This window comes from Ornithorhynchus anatinus, chromosome X1, assembly GCF_004115215.2.
Source record: "Ornithorhynchus anatinus isolate Pmale09 chromosome X1, mOrnAna1.pri.v4, whole genome shotgun sequence".
Lineage (NCBI taxonomy): Eukaryota > Metazoa > Chordata > Mammalia > Monotremata > Ornithorhynchidae > Ornithorhynchus > Ornithorhynchus anatinus.
Window position 1 is genome coordinate 70,436,172 of NC_041749.1, and position 21,037 is coordinate 70,457,208.

Here is a 21,037-nt window from a genome sequence, read left to right on the forward strand (position 1 = left end):
ACATTTTATGTTTGATTTTTTTTTATTTTTATAAATGGGAAGAAAGGCAACTCCACAATGACTGACCTTGAAACGGTACAGAAAACAAAAAGATCAGGTGAATGGACTCATTTCTATATGGTGGAAGATTGAAAAGATTAGTACCTTTCAATCTCCTAAAACAAAGGCTGAAAGGAGACGTGATTGAAGTTTACACAAAGCGTAGAGGTTGTGGGTCGGTGACCATGAAAATGTTGTTCTGGTATCCCACGATACCAGAACTAGGGAGCGCCCACTGAAGCTTCAAGGTAGGAGGATTAAAAACAAAACAAAAAGCAGCAATCAAGAGGTAACAATGAGTATTAGTTTTGTCTTGCACCTCCAGAACTAATTTCTGGGGTGTACATTAAACAAAGGAGAGTTTATTCTCTCTATTGTAACCCTATAAAAGTATACTGTCTTTAATTTAGACTAGCATTTTAAAAGCTTATTTGAAAGGCAAAGTTTATTTTTAAATTTGTCCTCATCACATTTATTTATCAAGATGGAATGAACTATTATGTACATTTAAAAATAGCTCGTCATTCTGAAACTTAAAACGCATATGCCAGGATGATGCTACGGTTAAGTGTATTGTATGCATTCTTTTCCCAAATATGGCATTTGTAGTTCACAGACGTTTAGAAAACATGTGAACCCAGAAACATCTAAAGGATTAGCAAACTAATATATTCAAAGAATGAACCACACAAATAAAATTCCCTCTGCAAAATTTAGGTCTCCATTCACTCTATCACAAAATTATTTTTTAAATAATCCTATATATTCAGATACATGGCAAAAGCCCAAATTAAATAATCAGTAGTAGAGGGGAAAATCGAATATTTTGGTATATTTTAGGAGGGAAAGAAGCCAAAGAAATCTAACTAAAAAATTAAATAATTGTTCACCTTATTCTAAAATTTGGTCTCATAAAATGAGTCAAAAAGCTAAATTAGGCAATAAAATTTAGTTTTAAAACAGCAGCAAGTATTCTTCAGCTTCAACACAAAGATTTATACTTAGCAAATAAAGGGTACCTAAAGTTTAAATCAAAGAAAAATGCATCTGAATTTAAACAAAACCCCAGAACTTTAACACCTAAAAGCAATAATGCACAAAACATTAATTTGGTGTTCAAAACTGGTAATCAAGCTTGAATACCGATGTATAAATGCCCAAACCTAAATAAGGAAAATTTCAACTAGAGGTTGAGCTGCATACCTATGACTTTACATATAAACTGTAAATTTCGTTGGCTGCTAATGCTGAAACAGATCATAAAAATAACCAATTGCTTGACATAAAATGGTATGTACATTTTGTCCAAATTACTCAAAAAAGCCAGAGCAATCTATATAACAATCAGAAAAACTAACCTTTCGAAAACTTTGTTTCTTCCACTGCTTTGGTTAGATGTCCCTCGTCTATGAGCTTGTCTGCCAAAGAAAATAAATCTTACTATCCAAGCTCAAATTAAGCAAGCATTTCCCTGTACACAGCTATGTAGCTCACATTCCATGACCAAATTTAAAGCTGATAATATTACCCCTACTACCAGGCTTGGACAAAAACGTCAATCTGACTTAAGTTGAACGGGCCAATGGATAAAGCATGTTAAAAGTTGCTCATATACAGAATTAAAAAATAAAAAAGATTTACTTTTTCTATTCATCACCTTTCTTCTCTAAAATGTTGGAGATTGCTAGGTCTACAGGATATTTTTACATGGTTCTTAAGAAGAAACTAATAAATATAACTATGACTATTCAAAGGAAAAAAGTTAACTTTGGCACCTATACATACAGCCAGTTTAGAAAAATATATTTAATGTCCAGTTGTATTACTGCATACATTAAGTAAGCAGGATTCTTACAGGTTATTTTTCATTTATATACATTAGACTTGATGTCAAGAGAAAGATCATCTTTTAACAACTTCTCTCATTAAGAAATCCATTATGTTTTAACTACTTTCAGAGAGAGAAATGCACAGACGACTGCATTTACACAAATATCATACACTGGAGATGTAATAAATATTTCTCATATCCTTTTGATCATACTTGAAAGAGTTGTGAAAAAAATTAACATCTCCACTGACTGCAAATCCCTGAAAAATGTACACGTCCACCTGTAAGTGGTTCACAGTTCTTACTGCCATATCCTTTACAGCACCATCAAGAAACCTCACGTTCTCTGTTTTTAACCATTTTTCCATTTGACTGATCCTCAGGGAAGTGAATACAGAGAATGGGAAGGTGAGGATTAGGAAAAAATTCACTCATTCAGAATCTGGGATGCTTTGAAGAGGGTATTTTCATCCTGCTTCCTCCCTTTGCCCTCCCTAATGCACTGAGGAAGAGTTGGACTTTAAAGTAGGAAGCTTTGGACCTTGGGACTGTTTTAAGGGCCTCAGTTAATCTAGAAACTCTCTGGGTTTTAAGAGAGAAGACAAAGAGGGAGCTTGGGGAGGAAGGTGCAGAATGGACCACTTTTGTGAATCCAGCTACCCCAGAGAGATTTAAAGAAGCAATAAGAGACAGACCAGCAGACACCAGGAATGTAGGACACAGGCACACGCCCTCAGCACTGGAACAAATCGCATTTTAAAAAAATACTTCTACGATTCAGATTTTTGATATTTTCTTTAACTCTGTTCAAAATTGTTGTGGTTTTACTGCAGAGTTTATTTCTTTCCTTCGAAAATGCCACTTCCACACTTTCTAAAATGACTACACCAAAATAGCCAACCTGTTCCTCAGAGAGGACTCAGAAACAGGAATGAGCTTCCAAACTCTCAGAATAAGAGCTAGTATTCAACATCATATAGTAAACAAACACACGAGAAACATTTCATAGATTTCACAGGAAATGATCCACGGTCATTTTTTTTTTTTTTTTTTTTACTAGCACTTGTTAAGCACTTACTCTGGGCCAGGCACTGTATCTTGTCTCTAAGTATAGAGACAAGATAATCAGGTTGGATACAGTCTCTGTCCCACATGAGGCTCACAGTCTATATGAGGGAGCCAGATTTTATCCCCATTTTACAGATGTGGTAACCAAGGCTCAGAGAAGCGAAGTGACTTGCCCAAGGTCACCCAGCAGACAAGTGGCAGAGCAGGGATTAGAGCCCAGATCCTCTGACTCCCAGGCCCCTGCTCTTTTCATGGAAGCCATGCTGCTTCCCCTTCTCTGATGCACATATATCACACATTGTATTCCACGTCATCCTAGAGGACATGCCGGCCAGCGTTGGAGGCTAGTGACACCATTTCCAATTTTAGGTTGGGTGCTCTGGAGATCCACAGTGCGGACCTGGGCACCCCATGCCAGTTTTACCTGTACTGCCCCCAGCTGTGGAAGTAATGGTTAATTATTCAAAAAACAGGGCTAGGGCTCAAGCAATTATATAACTTTACATTTTATATTTGCAATTACTTTGAATAAGCCACATCTGACAATAATATTTGCAGACAGGTTCAACTGAAAGAGCAGCTTACCACTGTAGTACTGTATGAGTAATACACATTTACACTTAGATATTTTACACCACATATAGAATAATAGCTTAGGCAAAAATAAGATGCAAAAAACCACAAAAGAGAATGATAAAGTAGTCAGAAAATATTCTCCAGTTAGAGATTTTTCTACTATAACTTAGGCTTTCTGGGGGGAAAGGCCTTTCTTCCTCAATGTTGTTAAAACATTGCCCATTCGCCCTCATTCCCCACTCTTATCCTTCCCACTACCATTCCCCATGGCTCTTTCCTCCATTGCCTTCAAACATGCCCACCTTTCCCCATCCTTAGAAAAAAACAAAAAACAAAAAAACCTTCTCTGGATACCACTGCACCATCTAGCTGTTGTTCCCTCTTCTCCTCCCATTCCTGTCCAACCTCCATCCATGAGTTGTGTATATGTGCTGCCTTCAATTCCTCTCCTCCAATTCCCTCCGTGACCCTCAACAACCTGGGTTCCACCCTTTCCATTCCACTGACTCTGTTCTCTCCAAGGTCACCAATGACCTCCTCCTTAGTAAATCTAAACGATCTACTGCATCCTAATCCTCCTTTGACTTCTAAGCTGCTTCCTTCTCCTGGAAATACTAACCTGGGTTTCACTAAACATACCTCTCTCCTGTTTCTCTTCCTACCTCTCTGGCTGATCCTTCTCGATCTCTTCTGCCGGTTCTTGCTGTTCCTCCCATTCATTAACTGTGGGTGTCCTTCAAGGTTCTGTTCTGGATGCCCTTCTCCTCTCAGGTTTACACACACACACACACACACCCCGACCCTCTTGGGGAGTTCATCCACTCCCATGGTTTCAAGCACTACTAAGGCAGGAGGACTCCCAAATCTACTTCACTAGGCATGACCTCTCTCCTGGTATTTTGTATTTCCTTCTGCCTCCAGGATATTACTACATGGATGTCCTGCTGGCACCTCCAGCTCAATATGCCCCAAATCAATCATCGCCCCTCCATCTAACCTTCCCACCACAGTTGACAACACATCCCTCAAGCTCACTGTCCTTGACTCCTCCCTCTCTTTCAAACCCTACTTATACTCCATCAGCAAATTCCATCGGTTCTCTGACAGGCCCATCAAATAAGATGGAACCCTTAAATTCAACAGACCTGAAAAATACACTTCCATCCTCAGGCCTGCCCTGGGGAATATGCAACATAAAACTGCCCTCCTGAGGAAAATGAAATATGTTACTACTTTTATTAGTTAATGGGAATAGAAATGAATCTCTTTAGATTATTCTGACTGTAAACTCATTGTGGGCAGGGAATGAGTTTCCCAACCATGTTTCACTGTACTCTCCCAAGTGCCTAGTACAGTACTCTGCACACAGTGAGCACTCAATAAATACTACTGATTGATTGAAATGCTCCTAATTCCATACAAATACATTCCCAATCGGTCAAATGGGATTTGGCAATCTATAGGTTCCACACATAGGTAAACAAAAAACCCTCACTACCAGTGTGCATTTAATCTAGATTTAAAAATCGAAGGACAGTGAAAAATTTATATTTTTAGATCATCTGATTATTTCAGAATTTAGCATTACATTCATATTTACTACCAATGAAACTCATTAGAAATCAAATTCAAAGGTAGAGTAACCAACTCTGGCATCGGCCAACTAAGTGGGTAAAAAGCAACACATCACAATTCCTCTGACAGTCATGCTAGGGGGTGCCTGGCTAATCAGACTCTAGCATGGCTGACAGGGGTTGCCACCTGTCCCCTTGCTCTCAAGTTCCATGTGGCTTCAAGCATCACCCAGATCCCTACTGCCTTCCCGAGAATGTGTCTCCCAAGTCTGTTGTACTGTCCTCTCCCAAATGGTAAGCGCTCAATAAATACCACTGATGAGGATGACGATGGGCCCTCTGCCATTCTCTTCTGTTCACCTAAACTCAGAAGGCAGGGGCACTGTGGAGGAATGGGACTTGGAGGTAGAAGAGCAATATGAGCTGTGGCAGAAACACACCAAACCACCCTGCCAGAGTAAGGACAACTTATGAGTGGCAGGCATCAACTCACAACCACTCAACTTCTTCCATGGCCCCTCTCCAAATGGCACCCAAAAAGGTTGCTGAGGCCTGGTCTATGCTTTTCCATCTAGCTCGGCTCAGTTGTTGTAAACCTCTGCTAAGCAAACCGTACTCTCTGAAGATTACTACTGAGATAAACCAGGCTCAGCCTATATGTCCAAATGACCGATTTGGCGAATCACTCTATCCCCTAAAAGGTGTCTGGGTTTAGACAGTCAGACATCTCCAGGTCTTTTCCACCCATGTCTCCTCAATCTTTTGGAGCCTAGAGGGGTAGTTGGGGTATTGCTGCATATGCCATAAGTTTGGGCATGTGCAGCAGTCCCCTCAGCGACAACTGTGCATAAGCCTGTTCACTAGAGTTATGGGGCAATAGCCCCCCAAAGTCCTACCGGATTCAGGGTGCAGATCTGGACTGTGGGCTTCAGAATTCAAGGTCAGGGTGGGAAAACCCAGCCTGTGGAAGGGCTGTATTATGCCTCGCCTTCCAGCTTTATGATTTCCATTTCAGACCACTTCTAAGTTTTTGTCCATCTTCTAAGTTTTTGTCCATCTCCTTGTATGGACAAAAATCTGAGTAACTGCTTTGGGCCAGATCGAAACAGTCACACTGAAGATCTATGTACTCTTGAAGAGAGCTTCTTCTTTCAAATAAATGCCTGTAAGAAAAGCTAGCTCCTTGTGGTTGTTTGAGTTCTACAATCAAAATATTCTCTTTTCTCTTAAAAACCAAATCACTGAAACAAAATTTACAAGTCTCAACAGACCACAGAACCTCAGTCCTAACATAAGACCATTAAGTATTCAGGTAGCGCTTGATTTGTAAAGTGCTTTACCATCATTTTATTAGCCATTCTGCTACATTCTGCATGGCCTATGTAATTTAATAACACTTGTGAAACTCAAAACCTTGTTTGCATCTAAATATGACTAATGATGATGACAATAATAATGCCAACAACGATGGTACATGTTAAGCACTTATGTGTCAACCACTACACTAAATGTTGGGTCATACAAGATAATCAGGTCAGGCACCATCCCTGCCCGACATGGGGCCAGAGGAGGGGGAACTGGTATTTAATCCCCATTTTACAGATCAGGAAACTGAGGCACAAAGAAATCGAGATATATGGGGATTCAATACCCACGCTTCCTCCTACTTAGAATGTGAGCCCCATGTGGAACCTAATTATCTTATATCTACCCTGGTGCTTAGTACAGTGGCACATAGTAAGTGCTTCACAAATACCACGATTATTTTATTTATTTTTATTATTATGTGACTTGCCCAAGGTCGCATAGCAGGCAAATGGAGGAGCCATGATTAGACTCCAGATCCTCTGACACCAGGCCTGGGCTCTTTCCAGTGGGCCGTGATGCTTCTGGAACTAAACAGCACCAGATACCAAGTACAGATCCAACGACAATAACCTTTGTCGACAATAAAACGACAATGACAATAAAAAAGATTATTCCTCACACATACTTGTGAACAAAAAAAAGGGATCAAGAGATTATCTGTCCCCCACCTCTTGTGCTTCTATCCCAATTCCTTCACACCTTAAGACACTGGCATCCATCTTTCTTCCCTCCCTGACTATAATCTTCACACATTCACTCTCCAATGGCTCCATCCTCTCTCCTTTAAAACAAACCCATGCATCTCCTAGTCTAAAAAAGAAAAACCAGACAAAAACCTCCTTCTTCCCTACTGCCCCTTCCAGCTATTGCCATGTCCTGACTACCATTTCTGTCCAAACACCTTGGACGAACTGCTTTCATCTGCTGCCTTCATTTCTTCTCCTCCAACTCCCTCTTCGACCCCCTGTAATCCCGATCCATTCCTTTCCCTCCAGTGAAACTAATCTCCAAGGTAACCAATGACCGTCCCCTTGCCAAGTCCAATGGACTCTACATCATTTTAATCCTCCTTGACCTCCCAGCAGGCTTTGACACTGTGGATCACCCCCTTCTCCTAGAAACACTCTCTAACCTTGATTTCTCAGACAGAGGCCAATCCTGGTTTTTCTCCCACCCCTCTGGCCTATTCTTTTCGGTCCCTTTCGCTGGTTCCTCCTCCCGCTCCCATCCCCTAGCTATGGGGGCCCCTCAAGGCTCAGTTCTGGATCCCCTTCTATTCTCCACCTACACCCACTCCCTTGGAGAACTCATTCGCTCCCATGGCTTCGACTTCAATCTCTAGGCAGAAGATTCCCAAATCTGCATCTCCAGCCTTGATCTTTCTCCTTTTCTGCAGTCTCACATTTGCTCCTGCCTTCGGGACATCTTTATTCAATTGTATTCCTTGAGTGCAGAGCACTGTACTAAGCCCTTGGGAGAGTACAATATAACAATAAGCAGACACATTCCCTGCCTGCAACTATCTTGGAGGTCCTGCTGACACCTCAAACCTAACGTTCAAAACTGAACTCATCTACCCTCTCAAACCCTTTCCTCAATTTTTAATCATTGTTGACAAGACCACCAAGAGGAGCAATATGGACCTGAGAGTCAGAAGACCTGGGTTCTTATCCCACCTCTGCAAGTCTCTATCTGTTGCCGAATTGTACATTCCAAGCACTTAGTACAATGCTCTGCACATAGTAAGCGCTCAATAAATACTATTGAATGAATGAAGTTACCTGCTATGTGATCTCGGGCAAGTCACTTCTCTGGACTTCAGTTTTCTCATCTGTAAAATGGGGATTCAATGCCTGTTCTCTCCCCACCATTTAGACTCTGAGCCCCATGTGGAAAAGTGTCCAAACTAATTAACTTGAATCTACCCCAGTGTTTAGAACAGTGCTCTGATGCAAAGTACATGCTTAACAAATACCGTATTTCTACTTCCATTCTCCGTCTCACAAGCTGGCAACCGTGGCATTATCCTTGACTCATCTCACATCTTCAACCTGCATATTCAAGTCAATCACCAATTTTATCAATCTTTCAAATTAGGGATATGTACATAAACGGTGTGGAGGCTGAGGGAGGGGTGAATAAAGCGTTCAAATCCAAGTGCAAGGGTGACACAAAAGGGAAAGGGAGTCAGAGAAATCAGGGAAGGCCTCTTGAAGGAGATGTGCTTTGAATAAGGTTTTGAAGGTGGGGAAAGTGATCATCTGTTGGATACAAAGAGGGACAGAGCATTCCAGGACAGAGGCAGGATGTGGACGAGAGGTCAGTGGCGAGATAGACAAGATCAAGGTACAGTGAGTAGGTTGGCATTAGAGGAGCAAAGTGTATGGGATGGGCTATAGTATGAAAGCAGCGAGGTAAGGTATGAGAGGCCAAGGTGGTTGAGTGCTTTCATGCCTATGGCAAGGAGCTACTATGTGATATGGAGGTGGATGGGCAACCACCAGAGGTTCTTGAGGAGTGGAGAAATGTGGACTGGATGTACTTTTAGAAAAATAATCCAGGCAGTAGAGTGAAGTATGGACTGGACTGGGGAGAGACATGAGGCAGGGAGGTTAACAAGGAGGCTAATGCAATATTCAAGTCGGGAAAGGAGCTTGAACTGACATGGTAGCAGTTTGGATGGGAAGGAAAGGGCGGATTTTAGCAATGTTATGAAGGTTGAACCGACAAGATTTAGAGACCGAATATGTGGGTTGAATGAGAGAGATAAGTCAAGGATAATATCAAGGTTACGGGCTTGTGAGACGGGGAGGATGGTGGTGCCATCTACAGTGATGGGAAAGTCAGGGGAAGGACAGGGTTTGGGTGAGAAGATAAAGAGTTCTGTTTCAGACATGTTAAGTTTGAAGTGTCAGTGGGACATCCAAGTAGAAATGCCCTGAAGGGAGGAGGAAATATGAGATGGCAGTGAAAGAGAGAGATTAAGGCTGGAGATGTAGATTTGGGATCATCTGCATATAGATGATAGTTGAAGCCACAGGAGCGAATCAGTTCTCCAAGGGAGTGGATGTAGATGGAGAATAGAGGGGGATCCAGAACTGAGCCTTGAAAGACTCCCACATATATGGGGTGGGAGGCAGAGGAGGAACCCGCTAAAGAGACTGAGGAGCTGCCAGAGAGATAGGAGGAGAACCGAAAGGATAGGCTAAGTGTCAGTGAAGCCAAGGTTGAATAATGTTTCCAGGAGAAGGGGGTAGTCGATAGTGTCGAAGGCAGCAGAGAGGTAGAGGATTAGGATGGAGTAGAAGCAAGAAAGAGATTATTTGTGACCTGTGAGAGGGTGGTTTCTGTGGAGGAAGCCAGATTGGAGGGGGTCAAGGAGAGAACTGGAGGAGAGGAATTGGAAACAGAGTGTGTAGACAACTCACTCAAGGGTTTTAGAGAGGATCGATAGGAGGGAGATGAGGCAATAACTACAGGGAGGCATGTGGTCAAGGGAGGGGTTTTTTTTTACGACAGGGGAGACGTGAGCATGTTTGAAAGCAGTGGGAAAGAAACCAATGGAGAGTGAACGGTTGAAGACGGCAGTCAGGGAAGGAAGAAGGGAGGGGGCCAGCGCTCTGATAAGGTATGACGGGATGGGGTTGAGGTGCAGGTGGAGTGGAATTTGAGAGGAGGAAGGAGATCTCCTCTTGAGGGACTGCTGGGAAAGATGGGAGAGTTGAAGAAGGGGAGGCGGGGGAGGGACTGGAGAGGAGCAGGGGAGATTTTAGATAGATCATGCATGACGGTTTTAATTTTCTCAAAGTTCATGGCCAGGTCATTAGGGTCAAGGGACGGTGGAGACGAGAGGACAAATTCTGTCATCACGTGTCCAGAATCTTCTTCTTCCCCACCCAAACTGCCACAGCATCTCCAGAATCTTCTTCTTCCCCACCCAAACTGCCACAACGTCTCCAGAATCTTCTTCTTCCCGACCCAAACTGCCACAACGTCTCCAGAATCTTCTTCTTCCCCATCCAAACTGCCACAATGTCTCCAGAATCTTCTTCTTCCCCACCCAAACTGCCACTGCAATGGTCCAAGCACCATCTCGACCACTGAATCAACCTCCTCCATGATCTCCCTGCCTCCAATCTCTCCTCCCTCCTGTTCCTACTACACTTTGCAGTCCTGATCATTTTTCTAAAATGTCTTTTCCGCGCACACCTCCCTATTCCTCAAATACCTCCAATGATGCCCATTCACCTCCACATAAAGCCTACGGTAAGGAGTTTCAGTTTATAATGATAATAATAATAATAATAATTATGGTATTTAAGTGCTATGTACCAAGCACTGTTCTAAGTGCTGGGATAATAATGATATAATGATGGTATTTGTTAAGCACATACTATGTGTAAAACACTGTCCTAAGTGTGTGGGGGGGGGGGGGGGGGTCGGGGGGAGATTCAAGGTAATCAGGTTGTCCCATGTGGAGCTCACAGACTTAATCCCCATGTTACAGATGAGGTAACTGAGGCACAGAGAAGTTAAGTGGCTTGTCCAGGGTCACACAGCAGACAAGTGGCAGAGTTGGGATTAGAAACCATGTCCCCTAACTCCGAAGCCCGTGGTCTTGCCACTAAGCCACGCTGCTTCTCTTAGCTTGATGGCAGGCAATCAGCTCTCTTCACCTTTACTTAGCCTCACTCCTCTTTCCCTGCAAGCCAGTCCACACACTTCATTCTACTAATACTAACCTAATCGTTGAGCCTCATTCTCATCTCTCTTGCTGTCAACCTCTTGCTCATGCTCTCCCTCCTGCCTGGAACGACCTCCCCCTTAACATCTGACAGATAACTATTCTCTCCCATCTTCAAAATCCTATTAAAATCTCATCTCCTCACCAGGAAGCTTTCCCAGACTAATCTCTTATCCCCTCAACCTATTTTCCCTCCCTACAACATCATCTATGTACTTGAGTCTGTACCCCCTAAGCATTTAGGTCCATCTCACCTCCACAGCAATTTATATTCACATCCTTATTCTTGGTTGCTTCTCCTACCTGTAATTTTATTGTCTGTCTCTTCCAGTAGAGGGTAAGATCCTTGAGGGCAGGATAATGTTCACTTACTCAATTGTACTCACCCAAGCATTTAGTACAGTGCTCTGCACAGAGTGAGTGATCAATCAATACCATTATTTATTCCTCTTACAAAAAATATTAATAATATCACTGATCTATCTCCTGGCATTTCAAGGCAATTTGTCATCAATGGGGTCAATGTGAAAAATGCTCTGTACTCACTCTGGCACTTTGTGAACTGTTGAATAAAAGTGCAGTCCCCGCCACTCTTTGAAAGAAAGTGGTCTAATAAAGAAAAAAAAATCTTTTAAGGATAAGTTTTTTAGAATCAATAATGAAGTTGCTAAAATTGAAACATATGCACATTTGTAATTTGGCATTACACTAACAGAAGTTGACTATACTTAAGGTATTGCTGGCCATCAGATAAAAATCAAGTTATAATTAGTAGCTAGTAAAAGTGATTATTTTGTATGTGATTGCATCATTACTTATTTAAGCTTTTAATTTATAAAGGTGTAGCTTTTGTACAATGGTCTTATTTTTTAAAGTATTTATTATAAATATCTAAAATCTAATTTAGTTTACAGTAAAGTAATACTCATATACAGATCATGTAAAGTTAAATATTAGTAATAAATTACATATAAATTATATAATTTATAATCGCAAATTTATTATATATATATATATTGGCTGAAATGCATTGTTTGATTTTTACCACTGAATCATATACGGCCTTCCTGTGGTTAATTAACCTTGATTTTTCAAACTAATCATTTTGGGAATTTAAGTGTCAAAATACATTATACTTAAACACTAGGTGCTTATTAGAAATAACAATAAATTTTTATGTTTTATTCCTAAGGGTTATCTAACAGTTAGAGACAGTATCATCCCTGTATTTTTTGTTCACTTTCAAATTGTAAATATTTCCTATGTGTCCTTTGGCTTGCAGTCTGTATTCCTTCACTTAAGAAAACAATATTGTATTTACCCTCTTCAAAATTTCCAAATACCAGTAACAACACAATTCCAAGATTAGGACTGGCTTGTTAATGTTCTCTCCGGATTGTAGCAGTAGATTTTTTTTCTGCAGTTGGAATTATGTATAAGTAATATTATTATGTTTAGTTCTTATTTCCCTGCTACTTTGGTAGCTAATTTAATGTTTAAGTCTTTTGAAACTCAATGACTATGCCTTTTAACCAGTCAAGTATATGTCAATATAAAATAAACTTTACAAGGAAAAATCTCAGTCTACTTCAACTTTACAGCCCAAAGGCAGGAACCATATGTTTGGTTTTAAGAATGTCAATTACAATTTGAGAGGTCAATCAAAATATATTATAGCTATCCATAAAAAAGGGGTTATAGGAATAGCGTGAAACCTATGGGAGAGATGTTCCACAGAATGCTCTGCTCACAGTAAGCACTCAAAAAAAAAATAAAAACCATTGGTTGGTATAATTGTGGCTGAGAAAGTTTCCCTTCATTATTCCCCTTCTATTTCTCTCTCATTTTCGGCTTTTATAAATGAGTCCTAGAAAGATGATTCAATTATCATCAAACACTTTTGAGGCAAATTAACCACATATGGATGGGCTTCTAAGCACTACTTCCAAGCACTACAGTCTCCAGCCTCTGAATATCCTCTCAGCCTTAACAGTCTCGCTCATCTTTTGTTCTCATTTACTGTTCCTTCACCCCATCTCTCTCCACCCAACCCCTTGCACCATCCTCACCCTATTCTATCCCAGGTTTGCCTCTCACCTCCTCCCTCCCCATGCCAGCTCCCCATCAGGTCACTCTCATCCAACCCTGCCCCACACTTCATGCCATCCCCTCCCCCCGGCCCCAGCCTCAGCCAAGTGTAGCCTGCTCTATAAACTGGAAAGCTTCATCCTTGACCTGTTCCTGGTCCAGTCAAAGCTCCTCATTGCCATCCCTGAACTTGGCCCTCCCCAGGTGACACTGTCTCCCCCTCCCACTCTCTCCCCCTCTCTAGAGGGGGACTCCTCTTCTCCCACTCCCCATGACTCACTCGGAAAGAGGGAGGAGTCGGCTTCCTTCTCGGTCCCCGGTGCCACTTTGGCACCATTCCACCTCCCCTATTCCCCTCTTTTCCTTCTTTGAAGCTATCATCCACCTCTACTACCAACTCCAGTTACTCCACCTCCAACTTTCTGAACCATTTTGATCCCTTTCTCACACTCGTTCTTGCTTTCTCCATGGCTTCATTGATCCTTGGGGACTTCGATATCCATGTGGTTGTTCCTTATGACCCTTCCACTGCTTGCTTCCTGTCACTCCTCAACTCTGCAGACTCCTGCTCCACTCCAGCTCACCCACACACTCAGCCTCAATATCTCTAGTCGCCGTAAAATCTCTACCCACCCCAACTTTGAAATCCTTCTATCTGACCACAACCTCCTCACCTGCCTTCTCTCCCACACACCCTCTCTCTGCAAATCAGTCCTGTTCCCCCACAGTGACCTCTGATCGACCGGCACCGATTTTCTCAGGTCATCATGCCCCATTTAGTCTCCATATCCAAACTACCTTCCCTTGACAACCAAATTTACAACCTCAACACCACCCTCTCTCCTGACCATAACTCACTCTCTCCCCTATCCCTTCACCAAGAAGCAGTGTGGCCTTGTGGATAAACCACAGGCCTGGGAATCGGAAGGACCTGGGTTCTAATCCCAGATCCGTAACTTGCCTGCTGTGTGACCTTGGGCTAGTCACTTCACTTCTTTGTGCCTCAGTCTACAAATCCAGTAAGGACACAAAAACATATAATACCAAAAAACCCCAGAAAATGGATAACTGCACCAAAAGTTGGAATGAATACGGTTAACAAGCAATAGACCAATTTGATAAACATTCAGATAACCAGAACAGGGAAACCAATAAAAGACAGGCAAGAAGACTAGATTACTAAGTTAATCAAACTGCTATGGTGTATTTTGTAATTTGGAAGTTATAAAAACATATTACTACACTTCAAAATGTATATAAGATGTGAATTTGATTGCATGAAAAAAATAAATCCATTTCACAGGCTATAACAGTGCAACTCAAAAGCATTGTCAGGATTTCTTGTTTTAACCCACTTTGAAAAGCTATCAGAGTCACTGACTATATTTAGAAATAAACAGTTTATCCATAAAAGACTACAATCTTTTTATCCAATCTAGTTCTAAACTATATTGGCCTTCATGTAAGAAACTGTTATTTGCCCTTTCCCCTTCACCCTGGCATCCTCAATCTAGTGAAATGAACTTCACTCCCGACCCATCATTTCCAGGCACTCACACAAATGAAAATATTTTGGGGTGCAGGGGCCCAGGCATTTGTCTTCCTTTCCCATTTGATGCTGAATACGCTTTGAAGGTGACATCCGTGAAACTGCTCAAGGATTGGGAAACAGCATGGCCTAGCGGAAAAAGCATGGTTCTGCTGACTGGACTGACGGCGGGCATGTCACAACTTCCCCAGTGCCTCCTTTTCCTCATCTGTAAAAATCAATACCCGTTCTTCCTCCTTCTTACTGGAGCACTCCTCCTACTGTGAATGTTTGGCACAAAGTAACACTTAATCATCTACTCATCATCTCTATGGCTATGAAAATTGTTCCACAGAAGCTGCTATAGCTTTTTCGTAGCATTTCAATTTACTGTGACACTTGGGGATCCACTTTTCCCCAAACTGTCAATTTCCCAAATGCCCTAATGTCCCTTTTGACTCTGTTTTCTGCTCTGGCCTATCAATGCTTAGGCAGCAGAATTCAGGAAGAGCAGCCCCACAGTACTTATGTACATATCTGTAATTTTATTTGTATTTACGTCTGACTCCCCCTCCCTCTAGACCGTAGGTCGTTGTGAGCAGGGAATGTGTCTACTTGTTGTATTGAACTCTCCCAAGTACTCATTACAGTGCTCTGAACAAAGTAAGCACTCAATAAATATGACTGGATGAATAAATTTCATTTTATGTTGCTAATGGAGATCACTGGTTGTGCACAACTTCCCCAAGTAAAGGTTGATATGTAACCCTGATTTTTATCAGGCTTATCAGACCGTAATTCTATGATGACTCTGCAAAGCAAGGCACATATACTCCTCTACATGAGTTTCTACTTATGGGCTTCCAAAGCACAGCTGTCAGCATATAGCAATTCCTGAATGGCTGTATCGAAGAGGACTGATGATGTTTAAAGCCAGTTGAGTTGGAAAGTTTCCCAGTGGAGCGGTAGCAATCAATAGCATTTATTGAGCCCCTTACTATGTGCAGAACACAGAACTATATGCTTGGAATCAATCAATGGTATTTATTGAGTGCTTCCTGTGTGCAGGACACTGCACTAAGCACTTGTGAGAGTAAAATACAATAGAGTTGGTAGACATGATCTCTGCCTTCAAGGGGTAGACAGCCTAGAAGGGGAGACAGACAAACTAAATTACAGATAAGGGAAGCAGCAGAGCAAAAGGTAGCGCGGCTCAGTGGTAAAAGCACAAGCCTGGGAGTCAGGTCACGGGTTCTAATCCCAGCTCTGCCACTTGTCAGCTGTGTGACCTTGGGCAAGTCACTTAACTTTTGTGCCTCAGTTACCTCATCTGTAAAATGGGGATTAAGACTGTGAGCCCCACATGGGACAACCTGATTACCTTGCATCTACCCCAGTGCTTAGAACAGTGCTTGGCACATAGTAAGCGCTTAACAAATGCCATCATTATTATTATTATGATTATTATGTACATAAGTGCTTCAGGGGTGGGGTATCAAAGTGCTTAAGGGGTGCAGACCTAAGTGCGATGCAGAGGGGAGGACAAATAGGGCGGGGAAATGAAGGGCTAGTTACAGAAGGATTCTGGAAGGAGATGGGATTTAAGTAGGGTTTGGAAGACAGGGAGTGGTGATCTGTTGGGGGTGAAGGGGGAGGGAGCTCCAGGTCAGAGTAAGGATGTGACCAAAGGGTTGGCAGTGAGATCAAGGTGTGTTAAGTAGATTGAAGTTGGAGGAGCAAAGTGTGTGGGCTGGAATGTAGTAGGAAATTAGCAAGGTCAGGTAGGAGCGGGAGAGCTGATTGAATGCCTTAACAGCCAATGATAAGGAGTTTCTGTTTGATGCAGCAGCAAGGGATGGGCAACCACCAGAAGATTTTAAGTGGGGAAACAGGTGGACATGTACAGAATTTTTTTTTTTTTAGAAAAATGAATGGGGCAGCAGAGTTAATTATGCTCTGGAGTGGGTAGGTCAGCAAGGAGGCTGACACAGTAGTCGAGGCAAAGTACGAGTGCTTGAACCAGCCAAGTTGCAGTTTGGATGAAGAGGAAAGGGCTGATTCGAATAATAATCATGGTACTTGTTAAGTGCTTACTATGTGCCAAGCCCTGTCCTAAGTAGTAGGGTAGATACAAGTTAGACACAGTCCCTATCCCACATAGGGCTCATACTATTAATCCCCATTTTACAGATGAGGTAACTGAGGCCCAGAGAAGTGAAGTGTCTTTCCCAAGGTCACAAAGGAGACGTGGAGGAGCCGGGATTAGAACCCATGACCTTATGACTCCCAGACCTGTGCTCTATCCACTAAGCCAGGCTGATTCTAGAGATGCCATGAAGGTTGAACAAACAGGATTTGGAGACAGACTGAATATGTGGGTTGAAAGAGACGAGTTGAGGATAATGCCAAGGTTACAGGCTTGTGAGGCAGGAGGATGGCGGTGTTACCAAAAGTGATGGGTAAGTCGGAGGGAAAACAGTGCTTGGATGGGAAGGTGAGAAGTTCTGTTTTGGACATGTTAAGTTTGAGATACATGATAAATTTGTGAGACTGTGGAGGAGAGATGTCAGGGTTGGAAAAGTAGATTTGGGAATCATCTGGGTAGATGTAGTCAAAGCTGTGGGAGCGAATGAAGCATTCAGGGGAGTGCATGTTGGTGGAGAATAAAAGGGGACCCAGAACTGAGCCTAGAGGGACTCCCACAGTTAGAGGGTGGGAGGCAGAGGCGGAACCTGGGAGAGACTGAGGATGAGCCACCAGAGGGTCAGGAGAACCAGGAGAGGACAGTGTTTCCGGAGAAGAGGGTGAGCCACAGTGTCAGAGGCAGCTGAATGGTCAAGGAAGATCAGGATGGAGTAGAGGCTTTTGGACTGAGCAAGAAGGTCAATGATGACTTTAGGGAGGGCAGTTTCCGTGGAGTGGAGAGGGCGAAAGTCAGATTGCAGGTGGTCACGGAGAGAACTGGAGGAGAGGAAGAGAAGGCAGTGGGTATAAATGACTCACTCAAAGTGTTTGGAAAGGAATGGTAGGCAAGAGATGGGGCGATAACTGGAGGGAGGCTGGGGAGGGTTTAAAGATTTTTTTTTTTTTAATAGGAGATACATGGGCGTGTTTGAAAGCATTGGGGAAGGAGCCATGTGAGTGAGTAACTGAAGGTGGTGATCAGGGAGGGAAGAAGGGAAAGGGAAAATGTTTTAATGGGGTACACAAAAATGGGGTTGGAGGCACAGGTGGAGGGGGCAGATTTTAAGAGGCGGGTGATCCAAGGTACTGCTGGGAAAGATGAGAGGGTCAGAGATGGGGCAGGAGGAGGGTGGGGCTGGAAAAGTGCTGGAGAGATTTTAGGGAGATCATGTCTGAAAGTGTACAAAAGAATCAGTAGACATTATTGCCAAATCTGACAGATTTCAGTTCCTCCCACTTTCAAAGCAAGCTCTCCTAAAATGCCACTTCCTTGAACAAGCCTTCCCTGATTAATTACCAGCATCCTTAGTTGTATAAACCCCATCAACAATCTCTGGCACTTATGAACTCAGAGACCCATCTCCAGCACATTTATTCAACAGCACTTTCAACTGCTTATTTTGACCATGCTATCTGTAAATAATTCTAAATCTGTCTCCCCCTTTTGGACTATACACGTGTTTTGGGGTAGGGAATGGGGAGCATGACCCTTCTTTGTACTTCCTAGGCAGTTGGTATGATGCAGTGTGCAAAATGGGTGCTCAATAAGTACTAATACTACTCCTGCTGATCCCTGCCCTCAAGATTACAATCTAATGGGGGAAACAGCCACTAAAATACAATAGAGATAGGAGGAAGAAGGAAAAGGGGATTGAGTAGATGAGTTAGTGCGTAAGTTAGATAGATACATAATTGCTACAGGAGGTTGTGAATACACAAGTGTGATGGTGGCAGAGAAATAAAGAGTGATGTTTTAGAAAAATAACTTGGGCCGCAAAGGTCTTTCGCTGAGCAATAATAATAATAGTTTTGTTATTTGCTAAGTGCCAAGCCCCGAACTAAGCACTGGGGTAGGTACAAGATAATCAGGTCTAAAGAGAAGGGAGAACAGGTATTTAATCTTCATTTTACAGATGAGGAAACTAAGGCACAGACAAGTTAAGTGATTCAACCATGGTCAAGTGCAGGCGCGAGGCAGAGCTAGTAGGAGGATCTGGGTTCTCTGACTCCCAACTCTGTAATCTCTCCACTAGGCCACACTACCCATGCACAGCAGCACAGAATACATGGACTAGAACAAACTATAAGGCAGTCCTGCTTCACTCTGATGGTGACAGTGAAAGACTAAGTGAGGACAGCTTCAACTCAACCCAACCTGCCACATTCTTTTGGGGTAATCTATGTCTTGGGCAACTTCTCGGGGCAGTCAAATTTGCCTAGCATTTGCCAAAGCACTTGTCTGTCGGTATCAAAACTGTTGGGATCAACAGCTTTTGTTACATCTATGAAGACAGAGAGGCCTTGGAGTTGCTTCCTGCTCTTTTCCTCTATCCGTGCTGTAAAAATCACATTTTCTGTGCTATAATGTGGACCAAAGTCACACTGCAATACAGTTAGTGCCTGGGTAGCTAAATTCTTCAGCATCCTGTCCTGAAAGATTCTGGCTTAAATCTTGCAAGCACAAAAAAGCAGCAGAATATTCCAGTCATTGCCACTGTCAACTCTCCATCCCCTTTTTTCTTGAAAATGGTCATTACGGTGACATCTTTATACTCCTGAACAACCTCTCGGGGGTTGCATTATGTTGAGGGAGAGTTCTTGCAAGACACCTGAGCCATGTTTTTAGACTTCTGCAGAAATGCCATCAGACCTAACTGCTTGACCATTTTTCTTTCCGAGGTAGGGATTATGGAAGTACACTCACTTGGAGCTCAGGTCTTCTGTCTGCATGTTGAGAAGGGCATTGCAGGGAGAATACAAAAGAGACAGAAGACATAATCCTTCCCCTCAAGGAGCTTAAAATCTAACTGGGTAAAAGACTCAAAGTAATTCACAGATAGGAGAGAATGCTGAAATAATAAAGATTACAATCTCTCTGAACAACAGAAAGGGGGCTGTAAGCATAGAAGTGCTGAGCTGGTGCTAGGCTCCTTGTGGGCAGGGAATGTGTCTGTTTATTGTTGTATTATAAGCGCTTAGTAGAGTACTCTGCATACAGTAAGTGCTCAATAAATACATTGAATGAATGAACAAATAAGCCTAAGAAGATTACTAGGAGGATGCCTCTGGCCCTGAGATCACTTAGCTGGTAGTCAGGTAAGGTCTGGGGAACCAGTGATGCTTCTAAGCACAAGCCTAGTAGCTAGCCCAGAATTGCTAGTTACTTAATAGAACCTAGTGCAGCACCAGCTATTGTTTCAGAGACATTTTGATCCCCCAGTAATGTTCTGCCTTTTCTTCCATAGGGCTTTTAAAAATCAGTGTAATAAAGAAGGCTGCTCCTTAGGAAGATATTTGGCTTCAAAAAGTAGAGGGGAGGAGAGGCACAGAGCAAGAGGGTCTGGAGTCTGGGGTGGAGAGGGTGCACGACACAGTTTGAGTCAGAGTCACGTTGTGACTGACGATGTCGGACCCCCAGGCAGAAGTCCCTAACTGGAACTTAAAGCAAGAACAATTCTAGGACAATGAATATGCACTGGGCCTTTAAAAACAGTTTTTCAAATGTCACAAAAATTTAAGCAGAGTCCCTTGAATTGTCCTTTAGTAAACTGTATTTACATCTCACATACATGAGGCAGGCAAATGATCACTATTACAAAAAAAATTACCAAAAAAAACCCTTTTGCTTGCTACCATAAGTAGCTATCTGCACTAATTATTTGTACATGTTTTTTTTTAAAAAAAAAAACCAACTGAGTTTATGATGTGTGGCCCGATGGCCAAAAAACCAGACTCTAGAACAAATTCAAATGTGTTCATGAGAAAACAAAGACAGTTTTAAAGCTGGAATTGGATGACCTATAGATTTTAACCCCAATTTCAACACATTTCCAATTAAATATCTCAGCCACTAGCTATTCACCTAACAGAAAATAGATTTTATAAGCAAAAATCATTTAGTCTTTTTACACTACCTTTTTCAGGGCTCCCATTAATTTTAGGTAAGAAGTCGTCAACTTGTATCCCTAGGATTAAGAAAGGGTATCATTTCCTTATCAAAGCAAATTATTACTTTTAAGATTGAGCTCAAGGGCAGC

At 42.3% G+C, this 21,037-nt stretch overlaps 1 protein-coding gene across 27 annotated transcripts in view; it reads right to left on the bottom strand.

Annotated features, from left to right (window-relative positions):
- LOC100084433 (sarcolemma associated protein) overlaps positions 1–21,037 on the bottom strand; it is a 139,378-nt gene that overhangs the window by 26,998 nt on the left and 91,343 nt on the right. For 8 of the 27 annotated variants that reach the window (XM_029050616.2, XM_029050618.2, XM_039910115.1 and 5 more), the window contains 3 exons: positions 20,915–20,965; positions 11,747–11,809; positions 1,398–1,457 (listed from right to left, as the gene is read on the bottom strand). In XM_029050616.2, the coding sequence (XP_028906449.1) occupies positions 1,398–1,457; positions 11,747–11,809; positions 20,915–20,965 (174 nt within the window). The remainder of the gene's footprint in view (positions 1–1,397; positions 1,458–11,746; positions 11,810–20,914; positions 20,966–21,037) is intronic. The other 19 variants (XM_029050629.2, XM_039910116.1, XM_029050619.2 and 16 more) reach the window with 3 other exon arrangements.